A 27,688-nucleotide genomic window follows, 5' to 3' on the forward strand; every position below is an offset into this window, starting at 1 on the left:
GTATGAAAAGACTTATGAAGTAAATGTTTGTAGCAACACTATTCATTATAGAGGAAAAAATGGGAACCATGTACTGAGTGATTCAGAAATTATTGATAAAATATAAAGTCTTTATGAAGTGGTAGAGAGTGAACAAAGTAGAAATAAAAGACCAAAATATACAGATACGACACTTACGAAAGCAGTTTAAAAATAAGCAAAATTCAAATAAAAATACTTAAAATATATATACCTATTCTTTTAATGTTAAACTAGTAAAAGTAAGGTTGCACTTGCATTTTCAGTCTTTTATGCTACTTTATGAATTATACATTGTAGGAGATTACATAAACTTCAGTATATTCACAGTTTCATGTTTTAAGGCTCAACATTTCATCCTCTACTCCTATACTTCACTTTACAAGGAATAAAGAGGCATAGGAAGGGGAAGTAATTTGGCTAAAATTATGAAACTAGGAAATAGCAGATCAAGATCTGCAAATTTATTGTTGTTTCCAATCCCTCTCATTCTTCACTCAGAAAGGTTGAAATTTATCCCGTTATGTCACTTGCAGAGTTGACAGAAAATATCCTTTCTTTACAGAGAATTATTTAAATTTTGATAGCCCTTTATTTACTGAGATTTATTCCTTTCTTCCTTCCTTTATCTTCTTTTTAGTGATTGTTCGAGCTGCTGATTGTAAGAAGGTGTATCAGATTGAACTTGCTCCCAAAGAGAAAATCATCACCCTCATCTGTGGCAGGAATCATCATGTTCATCTGTATCCCTGGTCCTGTCTTGATGGTTCAGAAGGCAATTTTGACATCAAACTTCCAGAAACTAAAGGCTGCCAGCTTATAGTAGTTGCCACAATAAAGAAGAGCTCTTCAACTTGTTTGTTTGTGGCTGTGAAGCGACTGATTCTTTGTTATGAAATTCAAAGAACTAAACCTTTCCACAAAAAATTCAATGAAATTGTGGCTCCAGGAAATGTACAGTGGATGACAGTGTTCAAGGACAGGCTCTGTGTTGGCTACCCTTCTGGGTTCTCTTTGTTGAGCATCCAGGGAGATGGACAATCTCTAAACCTGGTAAATCCTAATGATCCCTCGCTTATGTTCCTCTCACAGCAGTCTTTTGATGCCCTTTGTGCTGTGGAACTCAGTAATGAGGAATACCTGCTTTGCTTCAGCCATATGGGAATATACGTGGATTCACAAGGTCGGAGGTCACGCATGCAGGAGTTAATGTGGCCTGCAACTCCTGTTGCCTGTAGTATGTATATGTTTTTCTGTTGCCATATTCCTGTTGCTGCTTCTCTCATCAAAAATCAGCATGTGTTCTCTTTTGCTTTGATTTATCTTCCAATTTTCACAGTTAAGGTAGCTAATACCTAATTCCATTTTTCCTTAAGAAAAGAATAAGGTGATAAAAGTGTGGTGCAGAGGTATTTTTCAAGGATTTACAATATTTCAGGCATTGTATTAAATTTTACAAATAAAAGGGAAAAGAAAAATAGACTGCCCTCAAGGTGCTTAAGTCTAATAACAAAAAGGAAAGAAGAAAGAGGTACTGTGGGGGGAGATGCATTGAGGAGGTACCTGGTGCTGGGGTCTAATATTGAATTCTAGAAATTTAAAAGGAAAATGAAAGTTGATCAACCTTTGTCCATTAACAAGATGGAGGCACTTATTGTATCCCTTCTTCCCCAGGAAAAAATAAAGTCACCAGTGGAAGAAAGAGGCTGATAAAGCAAAGGATTCTTCTAGGATAAACAGACAGGAAGGCTAATAAATGTTCCAAAATGGTACTGTAGATGAGGCAGAGTGATGGAGTTTGGCACTCAGATCATAGCAGCATGATGATGTGAATGAAAAGCCAAGCTTTGGATCAAGAAAATCTAGTTTAAAGTCCTGTCTCTGATATATGCTGTTTTGGGGACTCTGAGGCAATTCAGTTAACTTTTCAGTATTGTAGGATAGTTTCTGAGACAGTAAATAGCAAAAGTGCTCCCAACCTGCTAGACTTTATTGCCCAAAATTTCTGCCCAAACCTTAACAAGTCTATCTGTTTTGCCTTCTTGTCTGTAAAAAATTTTTTTCAGAAAGATATTCAGAGAATTGTTTAATATTATTAGTATTCATAATAATACCTCATATTTATGTTATTTACAATTTCATTCAAATTATTTATGATTCACACATCTACTACACTGAGGTGGCTCCCTTCCATCATTATATCTCTTTTGCCAGATTATTCAGTTGAAGAATAAGCATTTATTCAGCACTTAAGCTGTGCCAGGCATTGTACTAAGGATTGAGTATACAAAGAAAGAACAAAAATAGTCCCTGCTCTGTTGGTTTCTCTATGTAAATATATAGGTATAAATAAGTTTATACAAGATGCATATATAGTGGATGTGAGGTTATCTAAAAGGGATCGGGAAATGTGGCAAAAAGTGGCATTTGAGTTAAAGAACCTGATCTTCATTGGTGGCATTAGAACTGGCTTAAAGAGCTCATAGGGCTTATTGTTGGAAATGATCATTAGAAATCATCTAGACACAAATGAGGAAATGAACTTCAAATATTTAGAAGGCCAAAGTCCACTTTAAAGCTACTCTTTTTTGGTATTTGTGTTGAGAAAAATTAGATTTGGTTTGGAAAAAATTGCTTAGAAAAGAAACATCTTAATGGCTAAATACACAGAAATAATAGATTGAGCGCTAGGGAAACAGAAAGAAACAAACAAAACAATCCTTATCCTAAAAGAAGTTTACATTTCATTAAGGGGAAGATAACACCTAAAGTGGAACATGAAAACTGAGGTTGGGAGTATGTAGACTTAAGATAAAATAGAGAACATCTGAGTGTGAGTTAAGGCCAAAAGTAAAAATAGTTCATTATAGATAATTCCGGATATCAGAACATCCTGATGTTAAATTTAAAATTTAAATTTAGTTTAATTTAAATTTAGTTTAATTTAAATTTAAAATCAGGGCATCTAAATAAATAGAAAATAAAAGTTCTGCCCAGAGACATTTAATTAGCTACTAGACAACTTTCTTAAAAACTGGTTTGGTGATTTAATTGGTATTTGTAAGTGAGGGATTTAATTGGTATTGGTAAGTGAGGGATTTCTGCTAGTGCAAATTGACACCTGCTGATAGAGGACATAGTTATTAAAACTGAGAGGCATTATTAATTTCTTTCAATTGTGTTTGGTTGCTAGTTTGATTGAGTTGATAAAAACATTAACTGCACAGTACCAAAGGTTGGGACACTTCCAAAGAAAGGAAGATGTAATTAGCTTTCATTATTTTTTCCATGTGCCATCAAACTGCAACTTGTTCTTCATTACCTTATAAAGAACCACATGTTTGTTTTTTACATATTTATTTCCTTTGTGGATTATATGAATAATCCAGATTTAGACTGGAGCCTGTTCCTTATTGCTGGTAGAAGCTTTGCTGGGATATGACCCCAGTAGTAAAGTTTCCAAGGATCTACATATCTAACGTTATTAAGATTAAATGTTTTATTTTACATTCATTAAGAGATAAAAGCAGTATAGTGAGTAGGGAAGCGATCTTGGAGTCAAGGAGAATTTAGTTATCCTGAAACATGCTGGCTATGTTACCCTAAGCAAACTATTTAACCTCTCGGTGCCCCCCTGACAATCCTAAGAGAATTATCAGACCAAATGCCAGTCTGTCTTGATAAAGGAAAATTTTTTACTGAAAGTTCTCTATATCAATGAAATCACAGGTCCAATAAAAAAATTATTTATGTTCTTAAGTTTGAAGCTGCAAAATTAGGCATAAACATAGAACTTGGTTTTTCCTAGGGAAAAGAAAATATTTACCTTAACTGCCTCAGTAATTCTCTAAATCACTCTTCACTATTCCTCCCCCTTGATTTTGTGGATTTCAGTGAAATGCAGATTTTCATTAATTTCGATTCATTTTTTAAAAACTATTGGGTAGAAGACTTTGTCCTAGGATATATAGTAATCTATCTTCTCACTCCCCTCCCCATTCCATCTCTAAGAATGCTTATTTTCTTCTAGATTAAACTCAAATATCACTTCCTATATGAAGACTTTTCTGATGCCTTCATATGTTCCATCTTTTTCCTAAAGTTATTTTGTAATTATTTATCTGTAATGTAGTATAAAAAGTATTATGGCACAGTATGAGAATAATCTCAGAGTTAAACCAGGATTTGGGTTCAAATTCAGATCTGGAGTTACAAAGACAAAAACAGAATAGTCCTTCCCCTAATAGAATTTACAATTTACTTGGGGGTTGCAACATGTATAATAAATTTTCTTTGACTCTATCTTTGATTAGTTTTAGAGAGCCTTCAGGAAACTATTCTAGAGGTAAAGTGATTTGCCCAGAGTCACATGGCTGGTATATGTCAGAGATAAGGGTTGCCCATTGGGTCTTAGTAGCACTCTGGCCAGCTTTCTGTAAACTGTTCCATATTTCTCTTCCTAATATCAATACAAATAATACATATGAAATAACTTTAAATAAGGAACTAATATCTGAGAAATTCTAGAAAGGCTTTTAAGAACTGATACTTGAATTTAGCCCTGAAGGAGGCTAAACATTCTTAGAGAGAAAGACTTACGGCAAAGATACCTTAGGAGAGATATTCCAGGCTTAGGGGAGTCAATGGACATGGATCATTTATAAGGATGGGGAAACAGTTGTAGAATGTTATGTATGGAAGGGAAGGGAAGGATAAGAAAAGAATGAATCATTAGTTTTTAGAGAGTTTTAAATAGTATATCTAACAAAATTTGTTATTTGAAAAGTGATTCATTCATTTGCTAAATATCAGAGGCCTGGGAAGATTCTTAATGGCTCACATGTTCTACCCCTTCCAGTCTTTTTTTCACTTTTTGTGCCTTTCTAATTTTCTACTAGCTTGTAGATTCTAGATACATTTTAATAAACACTGGAAGACTAAAGATAAATATGTGAAATATTTCATTTTGAAACAATGATAGTAAGTGAGAGTACTTAGTACCTTTAAAATATCCTCAGGACAGCACAATCTAGTAATAGAGAAATTTATGGCCTTGATTTCATTTATGTCCTAAGTGACTCTGGGCAAGTCATTTATTTTTATTGTCTGCTATTTATCTGTAAAGTGAAAAATTATACAATCTATGTCATGGGATTTTTAGGACGACCAAATGAAATAATACATTTAAATTATTTAGCAAATAGAAGGCAGACATTCCTGATTGGAATTAGGAACCTCTGGCACAAATCACTTCTACAAAAGATTTACTTCTTGGGGAAATTGGGAGCCAGGCATGGTTAAGAAAATAGTTTGCCTATGAGGAATCCATGTGCTGGCCTGTAAGTTTTCCTCTTTTTCAATAGTAAATATTTGGTAAATGGTCATTTCCTACTGTATGTATGTACCTTATCTATTCCATTGATCCACCACTCTTTCTTAGTACCAGATTGTTCTCATGATTATCACTGTGTAATTTAATTTGAAATCTGGTATTGCTAATGGCAACTAGGTGGTACAGCGAATAGAGCATCAGCTTTGGAGTCAGGAGGACTTGAATTAAAATTCGCCCTCAGACAAATTGACACTTTGTGACTCTGAACAAATCACCTAACTCCAAGTGCCTTGCAAAAAAAGAAAGGAAAATGATACTACTAATCTGACTTCTTTCACATTTTAAAAAATGATTTCCTTGATATATTTAATCTCCTGTTTTTCAGGATGATTTTTATTTTTTTACCTTTACAAAATAATTTTTTGGTAATTTGATTAGTATGCCACAGAATAAGTAATTAAACTTAGAATTGTCATTTTTATTAGATTGACTCAACTTGTCCATAAGCAATTGATATTTCTCTAGTTGTTTAGATGTCTTTATTATTTTTTATTTTGTAATTATGTTTATGTAGTTTCTGGGTTTGTTTCCACTCTAAATTGTTTTATATTGTCTGCAGTTATTTTAAATAGAATTTTTCTTTCTATTTCTTTCTGGTGAAGTTTATGGTAATATATGGAAATGCTAGTGATTTTTTGGAGTTTATTTTATATTTATATACTCTGAAAACTTTGTTAAAGTTAATTGTTTCATCTAGTTTTTTTAGTTGCTGCTCACTATCATATCTGTAAAAAGAAATTATTTTGTCTCGTTGTTGGCTATTTTTATTTCTTCAATCTTTTTCTTCTCTTACTACTATACCTAGTATTTCTAATACAGTATTGAATAATAGTGATGATAATAGACATCTTTGTTTCAGCTCTGATCTTGTTGGCCAGGTTTTAGCTTATACCCATTCAGATACTTCTTGCTATTGATTTCAGATAGATAAGGCTCCATTGAGTCCTATATTTTTTCAATATTTTTAATAGAAAAAGGTGTATTTTGTCAGAAGCTTTTTCTGTATCTCTTGATATGATCAATTATGCTTATATTTTTCCTAATATTGAACTAACTTTGAATTTCTGGTATAAATCCCACATAGTCATAGAGTATGGCCTTTATGGTATGTTGCTGTAATCTTATTAGTATTTTATATGAATTTTTTTATATCAATATTCATTATGAAAATTGACCTATAGTTTTCTTTCTCTGTTTTTGCTTTCCGTGGTTTAGTTATCAAAACTACATTTGTGTCATTAAAAGAATTTGGTAGGACTTTTTCTTATTTTTTCAAATGGTTTATATAATACTGGAAATAATTGTTTCTTAAAAGTTTTTTGGTGGAATTCATCTGTAAATCCATCTGATCCTAGGGATTTTTTCTTAGAAGTTCATTGATGGCTTATTCAATTTCTTTTTGTAAGATAGGGTTATTTAAGTATTCTGTTTCCTTTTCTTTTAATCTGTCAATTTATAGTTTTGGTATATATTCATCCATTTCACTTAGATTTTAAAGTATATTTGGTATATAATTCGACTTGTCTTATATTTATCTTAATTTCATTTTCATTGGTAGTGTATTCACCCTTTTCATTTTTGATATTGGTCATTTCGTTTTTCTTTTTCTTTTTCTTTTTCTTTCTTTTTTTTTTTTAAATCAAATTAACCAGTGGTTTATCTGTTTTCTTGTTTTCTCCCCCATAAAATCAATTCCTACTTTTGTTTATTAATTCAAATTTTAACTTTTGATTTCATTAATTTCCTTAGATTTTTTCAAGATTTCCATTTTAGTATTTAATTAGATGTTTTAAAATTGTATTTATTTTCATTTTTTTAAAGCTACATGCCCAATTCATTGATCTGCTCTTTCTCGCTTTTATTGATGAATTCATTTAGAGATAGAAATTTTCCCCTAAGTTCTGCTTTGACTGCATCCCACAAAGTTTGGTAGATTGTCTCATCTTTGATGAAACTGTTGATCTGTTTCTGTGATTTGTTCTTTGAATCACTCATTTTTTAGAACAGTTTAGTTTGCAATTTTTAATATATGCTTTCACAACCTTTTACTGAATGCAGTTTTCATTGTTTTATGATCTGATAAAGGTATGTTTTTAATTTTTCTGCTTTTCTACATTTGGTTGTGAGGTTTTATGTCCTAATTCATAGTCAATTTTTGTGCAAGTGTTATGTACAGCTGAGAAAAATTCTGTTCCTTCCTATTTTTTTCCAATTTTTTTCCCCCAAATGTCTATCATGTCCAGCTTTTTAAAAATTTCATTCAACTTTTTTACGTTTATTTTATGGTAGGATTTATTTAGCTCTGTGAGGGGAAAGTTGAAATTCCATACTAGTATAGTTTTACTGTTTTATCTTATAATTAACTTTTCCTTTAAAAATGTAGATGCTGTGCCATTTGGAGGAGATATGTTTAGTATTGATACTTCATTGTTCACGGTGCCTTTTAGTGAAATAATAGCTTTCCTGGTTATCTCTTAATTAGACCTATTTTTACTTCTGCTTTTCTGAAATCATAATTGCTATTTTTGCTTTTTTTTTTTTTAAAAAAAGTCTGAAGCAACAGATTATTTTTAATTGTTTATATCTTTCTATCTCAGGTATATTTCTTTCTTTTTTTTTTTTTTTAATTTAATAGTTTTTATTTACTAGATATTTGCATGGGTAATTTTACAACACTGACAATTGCCAAACCATTTGTTCCAATTTTTTCCCTCCTTCCCTTCCCCCCCCCCAGATGGCAGGTAGACCAATACATGTTAAATATGTTAGAGTATAAATTAAATATATGTATACATGACGAAACAGTTGTTTTGCTGAACAAAAAGGATCAGTTGAAATAGTGTACATGTAGTGTACATTTAGCCTGTGAAGGAAATCCAAAATGCAGGCGGACAGAATTAGAGGGATTGGAAATTCTATGTAGTGGTTCATATTCATCTCCCCAAGTTCTTTCGCTGAGTGTAGCTGGTTCAGTTCATTACTGCTCTATTGGAACTGATTTGGTTCATCTCATTGTTGGCAAGGGCCATGTCCATCAGAATTGATCATCATACAGTATTGTTGTTGAAGTATATAATGATCTCCTGGTCCTGCTCATTTCACTCAGCATCAGTTCATGTAAGTCTCTCCAGGCCTTTCTGAAATCATCCTGTTGGTCATTTCTTACAGAACAATAATATTTCATAATATTCATATACCACAATTTATTCAGCCAATCTCCAATTGATGGGCATACACATAGTTTCCAGTTTCTGGCCACCACAAATAGGGCTGCCACAAACATTCTTGCACATACAAGTCCCTTTCCCTTCTTTAAGATCTCTTTGGGATACAAACCCAGTAGTAATGCTGCTGGATCAAAGGGTATTCACAGTTTGATAACTTTTTGAGCATAGTTCCAAATTGCTCTCCAGAATGGCTGGATGTATTCGCAGTTCCACCAACAATGTATCAGTGTCCCTGTTTTCCCACATCCCCTCCAATATTCAACATTATCAGGTATATTTCTTAGAAACAATATATTGTTGGATTCTGCTTTCTAAACCATTCTATTATCCCATTCATGGTTATGATAACCAACTGCACATTTCTCTTCATCCTATTTTCTTCTGTTTATCCTTTCATTTTACCTCAAAATTATGTTTTGTTTCTGATCACTGCTTTCCCTTTTATCACCCCCTTGTGCTTCCCTGTCAAAGATTGATTTCTACACCTATTTGAGAAAGAGTGTGTATGTGTGTGGACTTACATACATACTTACATACACACACATTTTTCTTCCTCCTTTGAATTATTTCAGAGTGAGGTTCAAGTATTGCCCATCTTCTTAACATTTTCCCTTCCATTATAAAAGCTCTTTCTTCAATGTCTTTTATGTGACATAATTTTCCCCATTCTTTCTCTTCCTTCCCCCATTTTCTAGCACATTTCTCATTCTCATCTATCCTTTTCTTTTAGATGATCCCAACATAATTCATTCACATCCTCTATTACAGTCCTTTTGACTGCTCTAATAATGATAAAGTTCTTATAAATTAGATGTATCAGCTTTCCACATAGGATCATAAGTAGTCCCTTGTGATTTCACTTTCATATTTACCTTTTTTATGCTTCTCTTGACTCTTGTCTTTGAAAGTCAGATTTTGTCTTCATCTCCAATTTTTTCTTCAGGAATCATTCTCTATTTCATTAAATATCCACTTTCTCCCTGAAAGATTATACTCTGTTTTGCTGGGTAAGTTATTCTTTGTTGTAATCCTAGCTCTTTTGCCTTCTAGAATATCATATTGCAAGCCCTTTGCTTCTTTAACATGGAAGTTGCTAAATTTTCTGTGATCTAGACTATGGCTATTTGAGTGTTTTCTTTCTGGTTATTTGAGATATTTTGGTCTTGATCTGGGGGCTCTGGAATTTGGCTATGATGTTCCTGGGAGTTTTTACTTTGGGATCTCTTTCAGGAGTTGATCAGTGAATTCTCAATCTTTCAGTTTTACTCTCTGGTTCTAGAATATCAGGACAGTTTTTCTTTATAATTTCTTGAATGCTTTTCTTGATCATAGCTATTAGGTAGCTCATTAATTCTTAACTTCTCTCTCCTCAATGTATTTTCCAGGTCAACTATTTTTCCAATGAGATAGTTCACATTTTCCCAGTTTTCATTCTTTTGCCTTTGACTCTTGATGTTTCATAGAGTCATTACCTTTCCACATAGCTGATTTTAATTTTTTAAAAAATATTTTCTCCAATGCAACTTTGTACCTCTTTTAACATTTAGCCAGTTTTGGTTTTTAAGGTGTTATTTTCTAGTGTCTCTCTTATAAGCTGTTCATTGTCTTTATATAATTTTTCATTGTCCTTGTTTTATTTCCAAGTTTTTTCTCTACTACTCTGACTTTTAATTTTTTTTTTTTTCTTCTTCCAGGAATTCTCATTGTGCCTTTGTCTGAATCATACTTTTCTTTGGCTTTGCTTGTAGCCAGTTTGATATCATTGTCATCATCCAAGTTTGTGGCTTGATCTTCCTTGTCATAGAAAGTTTGCTCATTTTTTCTGGTAGCCTATTTCTTGATTTTGAACTTTATGTTAAAGTTGGGCTCTATTCCCAGGGTGGGGTTGTGGGTACAAGCAATGTCCTGATCTTCAGGCTTTTTTTGCACTGCTTTTGTAGAATTAGTTCTGGGAATCTGAAGTGTGCATGTGTTTCCAAGGTGGTGATCTGGGGAAATGCTTTCCTGATCTGCATTTTGGTCCTTATCCAGGAAGGGCCCCTGATTCCTTATGACTGAAACCATTAGTCTTACCCTGGAACTGTGACCCAAAAGTGGGTGTAGGCAATAGAGTTGTCAGATAGTACCTGATCCTGTGATTAGTGCTAGCACAGGGGTCCCCTCTAATCTCTTTCTTACCAATTGTCCAGTTCTCTCTTACTGAATTAGGACCTTTGCAGCTGCTTCTTTTACTTTCTCCAAGGTCCTTAGCTGGTGTTCCCATCACATGTGCTGCAGGCCAGCCCCCACTCCATTGTCACAGATCTCTCCTTTTGATCATCTGTATTAGGATGGGGTGGCAGAATTTGATTTGATGCATCAATTTAAAATTATTTGGAGGGGCTTAGCTATAGTGCTTCCTCTATTTCACCATCTTGGTTCTCTATCCCATTTTTTCAAGGAATTAATTATGATTTTTTAAAAGGAAAGAGAATAGTGTCTATACACTAAAAGACAATGAATTTGTCTTTAATTCCTGGTAAATCTAAACTTAGTTGTTAAAGAGATGGTTAGTGAAAGCCAAAAATGAATGTGGTGCTTAAGAATTGGTCCTGAAGGTCATAGTTAAATTCATTTCCCTTTTTGACAGGAACACTAAAATAGGAGATTGGAGAATACTGTGTTTTAAAGTGCCATATACTATTCTGGTGGAAAAATACTATTGTTTAAATTTAGAACAGATTGAAATGGTTTGATGTCAACTCAAGATTTTTGATGGAGTGTCCCAGAGATCTCTGCTTGCTTCTGTGTTCTTTAATATTTTTTGCAGTAATTTTTGATTAAAAAAAAAAAGTTGGCAAATGTGTCAAAGTCCATTTACTTGTTGAGAAAGTTGGGATCTGAAGAGATCTAGAAGTTTGGGATGAATCTGAGAAGATGAAATTTAATAGGAAGTAAGTATAAGATCTTGAACGTGAAATAAATTCTACAAACTCAGATTGGGGAGACAAGATTAAAGAAGTTAGAAGACAAAAGAACTTCCAGGAATAAGAAGTTGATTGTCAGTCCATACTTAGAATATGGTGCATAATCCTTTACACCACAATTTACAAAGGATATTGATCATCTGGAGAACATTCAGATAGATTTAACCAGGATGGTGAACGATCTTGAATCCATATCTTATGAGGATCTGTTGAAGGAACTGAGTATGTTTAACCTGGAAAAGAGAAATATTTTGTTTGATTTGAGATTCTTATTGTTGTTATTGAGGGGAGGTATGGTAGGAATAAAGACAGATATAATGGCTGCTTCCAAGCATTTAAAAGGGTAAAGTTATATTAAAAAATTAAATTAGATATTCTGTTTGCTCTTAGTTCTATGTTCTGGGGCCAGTGCCAAGTTGAATAGAAGTAAATTTAGGTTTGATGTAAAGAAAAATGTTAACAATTATAAAGCTATGAATAGACAGCCTGTGGAGTTTTGGTGTATATTTTCCTCATTAGAAGGTAGAGACAGATTTAGCAGGTGTGTTTTGTAATCAAGAATCCTTTTTAAATATGGGCTTCCAACTCGAAAATTCTGTCATTCTCTTATCGTTATTCTTGAACTTTTGCAACTGACCTGAACCATCTTTATAAAGCAAATACACATTTAACTATACTACATTTTGATTTTTTTTTTAATTCAATGGAAAGAATTTTGTTCCTACAGTTGATACAGATTCTACAAAAGACAATGGTATCTACCCCTTTGCAGTATGATAACAAAAAAAAAAAAAAAGGCAAAAACTGAAAATCAAATCAATACTACTGGCAATGTTATGTATAAGTACCAACAAACTGCATCTTGCCTTTGGTATAGTTGATTAAAAAAATTTTTAAATTGCCTTTCGAAATTACCATAAAGTAATTAAGAATTGGAAAGAGGACATTTAAAGGTGATTGATAAATATTGCATAATTTCTAAAAATGCTGTAAACATTCCTTATTTTATAGTGAAGAAAACTTGAAACCCGGAGAGAGAAAGGAATGTTTCCAGTTTCAGCTAACCTAGGATAGATAAAGGACTCTCATTTCTGACTCCTAGTTTAGTGTTCTTTCTACTCATCTCTTGCTAATTTTTAACAAAAGGCTTCGTCATAATAGTTTAGGGGTGTGTATGTGTGTGTATTTCCCTTTTTCAGGGTCAGAGCAAGTCTAAGTTTAATACTTTGAAGTATTATTTTTGTTCTGTGTAGATCTAATACAGTGTCACACAGTGAAAGAGTAAGCATTTTGGTGTCTTAGAATCATAAGATATCAGAAGCTGAAACTTGAAATATACAGTCTGTCATCCTTGCTTTTATTTCATAGAGGGGAAATTGAGACTTAAGAAAGGAAGGACTTGCCAAAGGTTCCAAAGCTATTTGGTGGCAGAGGTAACATTAGAGTTCTGACTTGTCACTCCTGGTCTAGTGAAAGGAAAGGTCTGACTAAAGGACAAGAACTGTGATTACTTAAAGGCACTTTTGTCCTTTCAAATATCTTCACATTTAACCAGTATTGGGTTAGTGTATAGAGGGGAAATGCCTTCAGAGAATGTTTACAGAATAAAGGAGAATGTTTATTAATTAAAATACCTGCCAGCAAATAGTTGCTCCTGAAGTGTTTGAAAATAATTGATTCTCATATATTATACCATTGCCCTCCCAAATCATCTTACTATAGCCTGTTAATTTTCTATATTGTTAACAAAATTATGCTTTCAGAACCAATCCTAATTCCATATTGTGACTTTAAAATAGCAGTTGCTTTTTATATTAATGTTTCTGAAAGAAAAAGTATGATCATTGTTTCCTTCAATGTGTTCAATTTTTCTTTAGTTACAAAGAGACTGAGCATTTAAGCATTTGGAACACTTGCTTTTTTTTTTTTTTTTTTTTTTTTTTTTAACTTGAAAGATCTGAGGTAGGAATTTGGAATATGTTTTTTAGCCTGTTTTTTTCAAATGAAACCAGTTTGACTTTTAGACATTTAAAATTGAAAAATACCAGTGATGCTTCTAAAATTGAATGTAGTTAGGAATGCCATCCCTATAGCTTTTGAAAGCTTCATAGTTCATACCCACAATCTTTTATCATTCACTTTTATAAACTTTGTCAGGTTTTAACAATTTATACATTTTTTCACTTAATTCTTTTGTTTTTGTTCTATTAGGTTGTAGCTCTTCTTATATCACAGTATATAGTGAATATGGAGTTGATGTTTTTGATGTTCATACTATGGAATGGGTCCAGACTATTGGCCTGCGGAAGGTAAGAGAATCCATTCCTTGTCATTTTATTGTAACATATGAGCTATATAAATTAAGCATTATGATCAAAATTGCTTTTTTGTCCCAAACCAGATCAGACCCCTTAACATGGAAGGAACACTCAATCTCCTTAACTGGGAACCTCCACGGTTAATATACTTTAAGAACAAGTTTTCAGGTAGGCAGAAAAGAAACAAATTTAGAATATTTTTCTGTTCAGTAGATTAAAATATATTACTGTGTGCCATGAGCAGCCTTTTTCTTCACCTAGATACAGCAAATCCTTGTGCTTCAAAATTGTACTATGTGTACCTATGGTGTGCTGATGTATTTGAGAATAAGTGATGTTTCAAATACATAGGCTATAGCCCATAATTACTGTACATTGTTTATTATTCATGTAGGAGCTGTACTCAGTGTGCCAGAAACTTCTGATAACAGCAAAAAACAAATGCTTCGGACCAGAAGTAAAAAGCGATTTGTCTTTAAGGTTCCTGAGGAAGAGAGATTACAACAGAGGCGGTAAAAAGAGTCTAATCATTTAGAGTCTGGTTAGGTTAATGGTGACAGCCAAGAATATTTTTTGCATATGAATGAATTTCCAAATATTTTCTTTTCCCCAGAGAGATGCTCAGAGACCCAGAATTGAGATCAAAGATGATATCAAACCCAACTAATTTCAACCACGTTGCTCATATGGGGCCCGGAGATGGAATGCAAGTGCTCATGGATCTCCCTCTGGTAAATTAAATAAGTTTACCCAATAAGCAGGGAATAGGCATGGGAATGAAACTTACATCTGCACAATATAATCTCTCTGCATTTCCACAGTGTCTCCTTTTCCTGACCACATTTGCCAGAGAAAGCTATGCATAAGGCTTCTGATGAAATGGGGATCTAGCTAAAAAATGAAAAGCTGCATCTGCAGAGATAACCTAATCTGCACTGCTAGCTAACTATAAATAAGCATTTTATAAATTCTTATCTTTATCCTTTTTCTTTTTTGATGAAAATGGCAGAATGAATTTCCTTCCCCCTTCTCTTTGCAGCAGTTCTAATAACCTCCAACAAACTTTAACCACACTTATCACATAAACTTTCTCTACCAAAATTTTTCTCCAGAGTCATCACAGTTTTTTAGCCTAAAGCATTCATCTGATTTCTTATTCCTGATTTTTCTCTTATTTTCTTCACCAGAGTAGGAGCAATTATTAACACATTAGCACTTAAGAATTGAGCTGATGTACCCTGGGTTCTTTTCCAATCTTACAGTTATGTGAGAGGAGGCAGATCATGGGCCAAGGCCCAGAGATCTGCCTTTAAGTTTTGGTTCTTTTCCTCAATGACCATATGGCCCATGTAGGTCCCATTGCCTCTCCAGGCCCAGCTTCTTGGCTTTCAGAATGAGAGAATAAGACTCAAGCTGCCCCCTCCCAGCATTATTCTGAGGAAAGCACTGTGAAAAATGTAAAGACTTAGAAATGTGTAGATGTGTGTTTCAGTAATAATGAGGAAGAAAACTATTCAGCCTAACACAAGTATTTACTAAATGCCTTGTGTATGACTTGGACAGGCACAGATTTGGGAGTTTGGGGAAGAGTGACAGATTGTAGGAGGATTGGTATAGGGAACTGCTATTCTGCATCTTAGTTTCTTAAACTAATTGTTTGGTGACTGAGGCACTTTAAGTGATTTGCCTAGGTCACAAAACCAGGATAGGGCAGAAGCCACACTTGATACTTACTCTTCTTGATCTGAAGCTGGCTCTGCCAATGTCCCATTCTGCTGTGTAGATACTAGAGAAATAGAGTTCAAATTAGAGGATCCTAGCCTTCAAGGAGCTTATCCTGTAGCATACGATATAGAAATAGATAATTGGACATTAAATAATTTAAGGATAAATTTAAAGTAAATGGTAATTCAAAAAAAGAGGCTGAGAAGTAGTTAGGATGGTAGAGAGAAAATAAAAAGAAAGCAGCATCACAAAAGCCAATAGTATCTAAAAGAAGAGGTGTCCAGTTCAATTAAAAATTAAAACTTGGTGCCAGGAATATAAAGGAGTTTACTTTTTGTAGAGGGGACCTGCCAAAAATGTGTAAGGAAGAGCAAAACATATGAGAACTGAAAAAGATATCATAATTAGTAATTAAGCTTCTATGAAGTGATAGGTTTAGAAGCTAGAATGAAAGTGATTGAGATCTAATTTGTAGATGAGGAAGTAGAAGCTAGTATAGATACTCTTGTACTGTTATTAGCCAGTTCATTCAGGGCATCCATACTCTTAGATTTTTAGCTCTTGACTTTTTCTTGTGAAATAAAATGTATTCCAAATATTGAGTCCTAAATAATATGAAGAAATAGTGGTTTATCTGCTTATTGCTCTTTCAATAAAAGCATGCACGTTTTCTGTAATTAAAATGCTAGTTGTATGCTGTGTCCATCAGTTATCAACCTATTGAGATCAAGAATCTGGGTGTTCCATTACTATCTAAATTCTGTCAGGAAATGTAGGAGGGGCTCCTGCATTCTGGATTAATGGGAGGGATTGAACAAGAGACACAGATTGGATGGGTATGAAAAAATAGCTCCCGTTTTTGTGGTGGTTTGAGATTTACAAAATGCTTTCTTTGTGATTACTCTTGGAAGTAGCTGACCACAAAAAACCTGAGAGTATGGTAGTACCTACATATGATGCCACTTATAGTAATTTTAAATTTTTGATGGTAAAGATTCATTCTTTCTTTTAGATTTACCTTTATTTAGATTTTTTTTGGAGGAGATTCTTTGCCTCAGTTGCTACCTAGCTTTTATCACTGAATGGGTGCGGCCTCAGTCAAACTGAGACCTATTGAAAACCTCAGCTTTAAAAGTCCAAGGTCTCCCATTTCATCTAGGGCCTTCTCCAGTCATCTTGATCTATATCTGGCCACTGGACTCTTTTTTTGAAAGTGAGACAGGTGACTTTACACAACCCTCCCTTAATGAAATCCAATACACTTGCATGTCACAGCATCATTTCCCTTATGTTATGATCCTCTTTCTTTGTGATTATTTTTGGAGGTGGCTGTCTACAAAAACCTGAGGGTTTAGATACTAACTACATATACTGCTACTCATGGTAATAAAGTGCATATTTACATAATGTTTTAAAGTTTACTTTAGCCCCTTCTGCAAAAATCATCTTTCAGTTGTTGTTGGGGTTTTTTTGGGGGAGGGGATTTAGAAATTATTTGTTTACCTAGCAAAGATAAACTTAAACATTTTCCCAGATTGATCTTTGTATCATTTATTGTCCCCGACCCACAATACTTTTTAAATAGACCATAATGATTATGGTGTGGACATTTGATGTTACCTATGTTTTAATGTTGCATTTTCAAATATAGAGCGTATTGCCTTCCTCACAAGAAGAAAAAGTTGGCCCTTCCCCAGCCAACCTCTCCCGGCAACCACAATCAAGAAGTAAGACCTACGTTTCATGGCCCTCTTCAGGTACAAATTGCAATCTAAATAATCTTATGTAATATTAGATTTACAGCTCCAATTGACCTAGCTACACTCAGCAAAAGAATTCTGGGAGATGACTATGAACCACTACATAGAATGCCCAATCCCTCTATTTTTGTCTGCCTGCATTTTTTATTTCCTTTACAGGCTAATGGTACACTAGTTCAAAGTCCTATTCTTTTTGTGCAGCAAAATAACTGTATGGACACATATACATATATTGTATTTAACATATACTTTAACATATTTAACATGTATTGGTCTACCTGAAATCTGGGGGAAGGGATGGAGGGAAGGAGGGGAAAAATTGGAACAAAAGGTTTTGCAACTGTCAATGCTGAAAAATTAACCATGAATATATCTTGTAAATAAAAAGCTATAATAAATAACAATGATAATGTTAGATTTAATTCCTTGAGGGCAGAAACCATCTATTTCCTTTGTATTTTGAACAAATGCATTGTGTAGTAGTCAATCACTTGGTAAGCATTTATTAAGTGCTTACTGTGTACCAGTCTCCATGATAAATACTGGGATTACAAGAAAGACAAATGATAGTCCCTGTCCTCAAGGAGCTTACAATCTAATGGGGAAAACAACAAGCAAAAGAAATATTATAAATAGGAAGTATTAACAGAGAGAAGGCACGAAAATCAAGAAGGGTCCAGGAAAGGCTTCCTGGAAGTGGCAGGATTTTAGTTTGGATTTGAAGGAAGCCAGGAGGAAAAGAGCTTATAGTTCATAAGCAATAGCCAAAGAAAATGTTCAAAGATGAGAGATGCTAGTCATGTTTGTGGACTGTGGTGTGGGTTCACAACTTATTCAACTGTGGGTTGAATAAACATTCAGTGTGTACCTACCTATTATGTTCATGAGCACTGTGCAAGAAAAAGAGCCAAGAAAAATACAAAGAATTTAATTCAATGTTTTAATAAACTTTCCTTTTTCCCATAGGTGGAGGTGAACTAGGAGTGACCATGCCCCTAAGAAGTATGTCTGATCCTGACCAGGATTTTGACAAAGAGGTAACATTTTGTCTTGGTGCTTTATCATACTATATAAATATTCAATTATTCCTTAAGATGAGAGACACTTGAGTCATAAGCAAAAACTATGCCTCCACTCCCTTCCCATAGTAGTGGCAAAGATGTTGGGAGGGTAGTTAATAATTTTTATCAGTTTTGTTTTAACTTTTAGCTATGCTCATTCAAATATGAGTAGTAATAAAAGCAGGGGAAAAAAGGTGAGATAAAAGGAAACAAATAAGCAAAACATCACAAAAAGTGAATGTAAATTTTTGTATATGTAACCATTTTATTATTTACTAATTAAAAGAGATAAAACCTGTGTGTATTAATTTTTAACAAAATAGAAACAAGTTGTCAAATTTATTTTAATACAGATTGTGTTCCTGTTTAATGTGAGTGTAAATCTGTATATTCTTTTGTTTCTTCATTACTTCATATAAACATTCCCATTTTTTTCAGGGCCCTAACATTCTATAGCATTCTAGACTTATTTCATTGGTATAGGAAACTTCCCAGGAAGAAATCCCTTTTACCAATGTAGACTAGTAATTGTCCTGTGACATTTTCAGTTTTAGAGATTCTTTTAGGGCACTGGGAAGTTAAGTTTTCAAGCAGAGGCTGATGTTAATTCAAAGGCTCATTTTCAGATTAGTTGGGATCTGTTGCAATACAGATTCTGTGTCTCTTTTGAAGTGGGTATGAGCCTTGAAGCTCTGAGTTTATTAAACTGATGTGCAATAACCATATCTTTCATTCTGCTTTTGTTGGTTGTCACAAGTACTTGTGGAGTCAGTTTCTCAGTATTTTCCAAGTTTCTGATTGTTGAGAGAAGGGAGAGGAGGATAGAATCTATGGCCATGAAACATGCTTTCCTTCAGTGGGAAAGATTTGATACAAGAATAACAAAATAGTGCATTTTTTCCTTAGATACGTACAAGCAGATTCTCTCTATTACATCCTGTTAGTCATTGTGTTATGATTAGCATTGTATGAACTCTGCCCTTTTTTTCAATCAAGGATTAATTATGTGATCTTAGGGCTGGTTGGAGATCATAAAACGATGAATTTTGAGCTTCTTGTATCTTAAGTACCATCTAGTCCAATCTTTTGTTTTACAGAGGAAGAAATTGAGATGCAGAAAGATTGTCATTCCCAGATCATGCAGGTAGTTTAGCAAGAGCACAGGCATCTGGATCTGACTCCATATCCAGCATGCTCCACTCTACTACATAAGGTTACTTTCAGGAATTTTGGTTACCATGGTTCAATCTCTTACTCCACAGTATTTGTAAACGTGCCTCCATCTTGTAATTTCCCCAAAACTAAGTAAGCTCAGGAAAAAGCATTGCTTTTTGAAAAGAAAAAATTTCACCACAGCTCCCCCAGAGCAGTTTCCATACCCATAAAATGAAAGGTTTGGATTAATTGATCTCCAGGATTTTTTTTTCCGATTTATAATACAATAATCCCCTATGAAGTAATGCCCCCATAGTCACATAGACAGTCTAAGCAGCAGGTCGAGAACTTAAACTATCTGCCTTTTCAGTTTTTTGGGGTCCTAACATTTACATAATAGGACAACTTTGAGATCCAGTGCCCATTTGCTAAATAAACTCAGAGTTTACCATTTACCCTAGAATCTGAAAATCCAAAGTTTGAAATTCTTTGTTAAAGGCATAAATATAAAAACATGGAAGATTGTATTTGGGAGTATTCATTATCATTTCTTCTTTTAACAGCCGGATTCTGATTCCACCAAACACTCTACTCCATCGAACAGCTCTAATCCAAGTGGTCCCCCCAGCCCCAATTCTCCACACAGAAATCAGCTTACACTAGATGGACTAGATCAATCAACCTGTGATGCCTAACACTCCAGCCTCCAGTGCTTCAGCTTCACATTCCCAGCACTGCACCGAGTATTCAGAAACAAATGGAGCAAGTGTCACACGAGTGCCAAGACTGATAATCTCTAGTGTTGCACAAGAAAATAAATATCCAATTGTAGATAAGAAAATGAAAACAAATTATTACAATAATCACTTTTTTTTTTTTTTTTTTGCAACATTGGGCAGTTGCGATAGTTAAGATGTATTCATTTCTGCACAGCTGTGATATAAATCTGTTACTTATAAGCATTAAAAAAAAAAAAAAAAAAAAAAAAAACAATAATCTCTTCTGCCAAGAAAGAAATAGAGGGGTAGTGTGGATGCTAAACAGTATTGACAATATTATTTTTCTATAGAATGATGTAATGTCTCATTAGCCAGAAATCCTTTTAGACAAAAATATGGACCTTTGCATAGGAAATACATACAAAGGGCCTGTTACATCCTCAGATAAATATACTTTTCCCTTTTTCCTGTAACTCTTTCCTAAAATTTTAGGAAAATAATAGGAAACTGTACATTATTCCCAGCATCACTAGAATTATGAAGTCAAAAGAAAGCTGAGGTTTATTTGTGGCCTTTCGACTCATTTAGCCATTATATATTCAGCTGCAGAAAAATTTTACCAGCTCTTTAATCATGTGTATAGGACTGTTCCCATAACATCTTCCCCCTTCCCCTCTTTACCCTGCTGACTGATTTTTTTATTCCATTTTCAATTATGGCACTGATCAGGACTTTTAAGACATCAGAAATACTGTCGTGAACGTTTTAGCCTTTTTTTTTTGGAAGGAGTAGTGTGCTCTCACACACATCTACATATGTTTGTGAATATGTATTTATGAGCACCCAATGGGAAATCTGTGTTCTTGGTTCCTTACAAAGGTCAAATGAAGCAACTTAAAAATGAAAGAGCAACTTCTCATTCATTATCTTTCACCTTCATGGAGACCCCATGATTACTAAACAAGTATTGATCATGTAGAAAAATGCACAGCACACTCCTAAAGACTTCCTATGGCCCCTGTGCAGTGGTGGTGTTTTGTGTGGCTATTTAATCTCACATTTCCATACATTCTCCATTTAGTGATAATATTTGTGCCCCATCTTATTGAAAGCTTGTAATTAATCTTATGGCTGGCATGTCCAGTTTTTCATTGACCCATTAGTGTGCCTTTTACCCCCACTATGACAGTTGGATGTCATTTACTGAAGATTGGTTTTTATGGGCTAATAATGTAACACCAGTTGTTCCCCCACCCCCTCACCCCCAAACATTGGTTATGATGTGCACTTGTTTTTAGTTGAAATTGAGTGTTCTAGTCTACTTTTAGTCCTGTAACATTGTGTCCACAGACAGTACTGGCTCTTTCCTCAGATTCTCCATAAAGAGGCTCCTTTGGAGCTGAACACTACTGCTTTGGGGGTGGGTGGGTGGAATCTGGTTTTTACTTTTTTAATGTAAGTCTGAGTCTTTGTAATTATTGAACTGTGAGAACATTTTTGAACAATTTACTTGTCAATAAAGCAGAAGAGGAAGGTTTTAAAGTTCATAGTGATCTGTCTTAATGTAAAAATTTACTGCATGAATTCAACAGACATTTACTGAGCACTATATCATGTCTGAGTTACCTAATAAATTCACCCTGGAAGAAATTCTGATCTACATGTAAAACAGTAGCTCATGTTTCTGTAACAAGTTAAGGTTTTATAAGTATTTTTCTTATGAGAACTCTTTGAGGTAAATAGTGTAAATCCTATTATCCCCATTTTGATGATAAAGAAACCCAACATAAAGAGAGATTGCTTTTCCAAGAAAAGCTTGGAACCAAACTTTAGGTTATATTATTTCCAAGATCACTTCTCCATACTGAAGATAGTTAAAAATCCTATCTCAAAAAAATTGGGAAGATCTATTCATTATTTACCTTGTAAAGAAGTATTTGGCCTCTTATTTTAAAAGAAAATATTTGGGAAATGATGAACTTTCTAGGCTTCATTGTTTTAAGCCTGAAAGAAATCTAATTGTTGTGGAAAGTTAGATTTAGAATATCTAGATAGAGGCTTTTGGTTTTTGAGAATAACAGGAAGCTCACCCTCCTACAAGTGCCTTCTAAAAAAGAAAAATTCTAACTTTAGTTTCTATTACACCTTTAAGGTTTGCAAAACTTAAAATTTTCATGAGTTCACATCTTGCCTCAGAAACATTGTGATCCTAGGCAAGCCACTTTACCCTACTTGCCTTGTTTCCTCATCTGTAAAATAAGCTGGCAAAGGAAATGGCAAATGCTATCTTTGTCAAGAAAATCAAGGAGAGGAGATAGTTGCAAAGCTTACCTATGGCCATGCAGTGGTGACTGGGTCTGGCAAATTATAGTGAGGTAGAGTTGTAATGCAGCTCTATACAGGATGTCCAAAAAGTCTTGATGCAGTTTTGTTTTAATGGCTTAAAAATAACTAATATAACTTCTTTTGTAAATAATAATTAACTAGCTAAAAGGACCTGGAATACTTGGACCACTAAAATTAAGGGAAAAGTCAGTGGAGCTTCTAACTAGTGGCATCGTCTCCTTAGGGTACTAGAAAACATTGGAGGAAGTGAAATATAACACACCTGGTCCTCCGATGGTGGGGACCAGAGGTTTATTAAAGGCAATCAGGAACAATTATAATCTGTGGAGTAAATGGGTGAGGGGGAAAAGCATTAAACTTAAATAGCTTAAAACTGCACCCAGACTTTTGGGACACCCTAGCCCTAGGCAATTATTCCCAAATAACCAAATATCTCTTTACCATCTCAAATTGAATGTCTCACAAGCATCTCAGACTCAGAGAATTCATCATCTTTACTCCAAAAACATTTTCCTCTTCCTACCATCTCTACAACTGCCAAGGGCACTATTAGTGTCCCAGTTACCAAGCCAACAATCTTTGTGTCGTCTTCCTCTACTCAATCTCACTCTATAGATCCAGTCAGTTGTCAAGACTTATTTTTACTTTCGTAGTACCTCTTAGGTACTCTTCTCTCCATTCATGCAGTCTTTCATGCCTCATCCCTGCTTTCTAACAGTTTTTTGTCTCAAGTTCCTCCTGATTCCAGTCCATCCTCCACTCAGCTGTCATGTTATTTTTTTAAAGTATAGTCTAATAATGTCACACCTTGTTCCCCTCTAGTTTCCCACTGCCTCCAAAAGAGTCTGTGGTCCCTATTGTCTGAGACACCAACACCCCCTCCCAATTAACCTACAATACCCTGAAGGGAGTCTACTAGTTAGAGGCTCCACTGATACCATTTTAGGGCCCCAAGCACCTTAGTTACTTTTAGACACATTTTATCTTTTACAAAAGATTATTTCTTCCAAAAGAATAATGACATACAAATTTTCCTTCCCCTAACATATTACTCCAAAATCTCAATCTCTGGGGAGAGGAGGGAGATTAGATTCATTTAGCCTAACAACTTAATTTATAAACCAGATTCAAAACAATCCCTTCCCTCCGACTAGTTTCTCAGGACTTCCCACTAGGCTAGTTTCAACATCTGGCTTCCAATGGGGCAGGGACTCCACTTCCTGAACCTAGAACTGAAAAGGACAAATGAAACATCAAAACTCCACCATCTTAGATAAGGGAGAACCAACCTTTAGGCCCTTTCTCAGATTATATTTGTGCCACTCGATGGGGAGAAATGAATCCTATACTCCTGGACCAGTCAAGAAGAGAGAGACTGTCCAGTCAGGTAGAGTTAAAAGATACAACCAATGCAGACAAGTTTCTGACTAATATGGCAAATCAATAGAGAGCAAACACATGAACCAGGTTGTTGGTCTTCCAGAAGTAGATTCTTGGCATCTTCCACACGAGTGCTTCATTTTAGGTGATCTGAGCATATGCCTAGTCCTAATAAATTGTGCTTCTAGTAATCCACCCACCCACTCCATTGTAGGCCCCTTTTCTTTTTGGCAAGTTCTTCCTAGGGCCTCCATTTTGGAGAGGGGCCCAGAATGAACATAATTCATTATTCTAATTCTGACTATCCCCACTTCCTTCAGAAGGATTTTCCTGGTCTCTCCAACTGCTAATGCTTTCTCTTCTCATTACTTTCCATCTACATTATATGTATCTAGTTATTTATGTTTTTGTTATGCCCTCTTTGAGGGCAAGGTAAATTTCTTGATATCCTCAGCACTGAAAAAGCGGCCAGCACCTAATAGTGCTTAATAAATACTTGACTTATTTTTCTTCATGACCAATGGAAATCTGAGGAAATATTAAAAAGTGTAGATTTCTCATCACTTCAGGAAAGTAAGAATCCAATCATACACCAGTCTCCAACAAACATATAACACATAGATATATCTAAGAGCTAAGAATTTACTAAGAGCTACTAGCTATGAACCTACAACCATTGTAAGGCCAGTTGTGGCCAGGTTTTATCAATCACTATCTGAGCCCTAGGATTGTTGGGGAGAATCTTAGGAGGCAATTCCCTAAGAAGTCACCCCCCTAGTCCTGTCACTTCCTTCTGGTCCTTGCTCAGCTTCTGGGCTTCGGTACAAAAACAGGAAACCCTCAAATTCATCAAAGACACTGTCTCACCATTTGAAAAATCCAAAATTAATCTGGGGCTATGTATGAGCCCTCCTTTCACCTCAAATTTGATGGAGCAGGGATCACAATTACTTCTGAAAAATGAGACATGCTACACATTCTCCATGTCATCGAATGAGAAGAGTATAAAAGCCAGTGTAAATTACAGCATCATGCAGCTCTTTTGAGCACTTCATGGAAACTCTCTCCAGGTTGTCACCAATCCACTAATTGCATTTTTGGTTTATTTTTCAACCAATTTAGAATCTGTTGAAATACTCTGTTTCAACCCACCTTCTCTCCAACTCACCTCACTCCATTTTGTCCACAAGCTTTGTGTGAGAGATTGTCAAATTTCTTTCTGAATTTCAGGTAAACTTACATATCTACAATAGAAACAACATTGGGAATATAGGAGAGTGAGGGTGAAAGAGACAAAAAAAAGTCATCCTCAAAGTCAGAATAACCTAGAATCAAGTTTCACTTCTTTCACTCATAATCTGCCTATTCACTCATAATCCCAGGCAATCCTCTCGGCCTGTAAGTTTTAGACATTCTTCACCTTGACTTCCTATACACCAATTAAATCTCAGATCTGGAACAATTTGTGCACTGAGTTTCCTCACCTCTATTCAGGAAGGAAACATTTCTTCGCCAACTGGAAAGAAACAAGAATTGTGTGATTCTGCCTCTTCATTTTGGAGGGAATAGACTCAGAATGTAGAAGAGATCTCCTACCGTCACAGTGTCATGTATGCACATAACACACATACATTTACCTTGATTTACCATCCTACTAGCCCTGGCAGAAAAGGAAAAAGGGGTGAATGCCTTCTCCAATGGGGTAGCCTAGAGCAGATCCTGAATTTTCAAGGATTGAGGGAAGAGAGCCACTACCTGGAGATATTGGTTCCTGCCACCCCCATTCCAATGCAGGTCACCAGATGATGCATTTCGTGGCCATGATAATTCATGTAGATGACCTACATTCTAAGGTATAAAAAAGACCATTTATTTGATAAATATATCCAATTCTTCCATGACCCATGGAGTCTTTTTGACAAAGATATCAGTGTAGTTTGCCATTTCCTTTCTCAGCTCATTTTACAAATGGGGAAACTGAGGCAAGTCACTTGCCCAGGGTCACTCATCATCTAGAAAGTGCTCAAGGCTGGATTTAAACTCAGGAAAAAGTGTTCAAGGCTGAATTTAAATTCAGGAAGACGAGTGTTCTTGATTTCAGATCCAGAGCTCTATCCACTGTGCCCTCCCCCAGATCATAAGATCATTGATCAAGAACTGGAATGAGCCCCAAAGGTTCTGAAACAACTCCCCCCTCCATTAAGATAGAGAAAAAAAAATGGAAACAAACATAATTAAGTACCCTGTCCAAGATCACAGCTAGTTAAGTATCCAAAATAAGATTTGAACCAGTCTTTTTGACTGAATTTGATGTTTTCTCCAATACACAATCTGAATTGCTAGAAGCAGCTCACTCTCCAGGGATACCATGACATTTCTACTAAATAAAGTTCTGATATTTCCATGACCCTCCTTCAGCAGAAGAGAATCAGAGGGAAGTAAATGAGCTCTCCAGCTATTCCTCCTTAGTATTCAGAAAATATCAAAACTTTTGCTAGTTGGATAACTTTTATTGAAAAAGACCAGCTCTTCTTTCTCTAGCTCTTAGGTGATGGCAAGGCTAGTGCTGCCCTCCCACTGTCTGTCTGCAGGGAACCTTCAGCCTCCTCTCTCTGGGTGGAAGATGGGTCACACTTTGCCGTTCTAGTTTCTCCTCTGGACATCCTGAACCAACATCAGAGCTGGAGGGAAATAAAGATCATTTTACAGAGGAGTAAACTGAGGCCCAGAGAAAGGAAGAGATTTGCTTAAAGTTAACGTAGTAAGTCAGTGTCAGGAACGTTAACATTCAGTCAAGAGACTGTGGGGTTGAGAGAAAGAAAGAAGTAATTCCTGTGGGGAAGAAATGAGTAGCCATACACTGCAGAAAGGTAAGGGCCAACCAAGGGCAGAGCTCGATTAGGGGAACCAAAGCAAGGAATGCTGGATGCTCAGAAGGCTGGATGGCTTGATCCCAAAGCTGGGAAGTCAGGTTTCCATTATAGCACACATTTATAGTATACCCTGGTAGGAAAGTGCGTGGATGGTACCCTGTGCTGGGGAAGGATGAATGAAAGGCAGTTTAGAAGCTGACCATCATGGGAGACAGCTTGCCCATCCATCCATTCATTCGTTAGAAATTCAGGTTGTCTGGGTGAGGGCTGGGGAAAATCCATTTCACAGATGTGGAAACAGGTTATTATAAGAGAGATTAAGTGACAACTTAGGATCACAAACTAGTGTCTGAGGCAGGATTTGAATTCAAGTCTTCCTGATTCCAGTCCAGGCTCAGAGGACCTCACCGAGGCAAAAGTGAAGAGCAGGAGGCCCTTAGATGTCTGTTTCAAACAAGGGGTTAGTGAAATAGCTGCCACTATTCCTGTTGAGGCTCGTTGGAAAAGAGGCATCATCCAAAACCTATGGAGAAGAGAGACAAAGAGAAGCAGAATTAAAAAGGAAGGGAGACAGGGATGGAGAGGAAGGCAGGGGGAGGTGTGGAAAGAATAAGAAGACAGACACACAGGAAAAGACACAGGGATGTAGACATGACAGGCAGACAGAACAAGAAAGGTAGAGAAGCAAATAGGAGGCAATCCCAGAGGAACAAAAGAAGAGACAGATTAGAGTCAAAAAAAGAAATTC

General features: G+C 35.3%; 2 protein-coding genes across 3 annotated transcripts in view; one reads left to right on the top strand and one right to left on the bottom strand.

Annotated features, from left to right (window-relative positions):
- The window catches only part of LOC141556651 (serine/threonine-protein kinase MRCK beta), a 152,998-nt gene extending 131,115 nt beyond the window's left edge, over window positions 1-21,883 (top strand). For both annotated transcript variants that reach the window (XM_074291108.1, XM_074291109.1), the window contains 8 exons: window positions 659-1,255; window positions 13,815-13,912; window positions 14,005-14,089; window positions 14,316-14,433; window positions 14,535-14,652; window positions 17,298-17,403; window positions 18,373-18,443; window positions 20,186-21,883. In XM_074291108.1, coding sequence (XP_074147209.1) covers window positions 659-1,255; window positions 13,815-13,912; window positions 14,005-14,089; window positions 14,316-14,433; window positions 14,535-14,652; window positions 17,298-17,403; window positions 18,373-18,443; window positions 20,186-20,317 — 1,325 coding nt within the window. In that variant the 3' untranslated portion in view covers window positions 20,318-21,883. The remainder of the gene's footprint in view (window positions 1-658; window positions 1,256-13,814; window positions 13,913-14,004; window positions 14,090-14,315; window positions 14,434-14,534; window positions 14,653-17,297; window positions 17,404-18,372; window positions 18,444-20,185) is intronic.
- Window positions 21,884-26,556: 4,673 nt separating this feature from the next.
- The window catches only part of LOC141556652 (protein amnionless-like), an 84,510-nt gene continuing 83,378 nt past the window's right edge, over window positions 26,557-27,688 (bottom strand). The window contains exons 12-13 of the mRNA XM_074291110.1: window positions 27,349-27,463; window positions 26,557-26,748 (exon numbers count right to left, since the gene is read on the bottom strand). Coding sequence (XP_074147211.1) covers window positions 27,377-27,463 — 87 coding nt within the window. The 3' untranslated portion in view covers window positions 26,557-26,748; window positions 27,349-27,376. The remainder of the gene's footprint in view (window positions 26,749-27,348; window positions 27,464-27,688) is intronic.

This window comes from Sminthopsis crassicaudata, chromosome 2 (genome assembly GCF_048593235.1).
Source record: "Sminthopsis crassicaudata isolate SCR6 chromosome 2, ASM4859323v1, whole genome shotgun sequence".
NCBI lineage: Eukaryota > Metazoa > Chordata > Mammalia > Dasyuromorphia > Dasyuridae > Sminthopsis > Sminthopsis crassicaudata.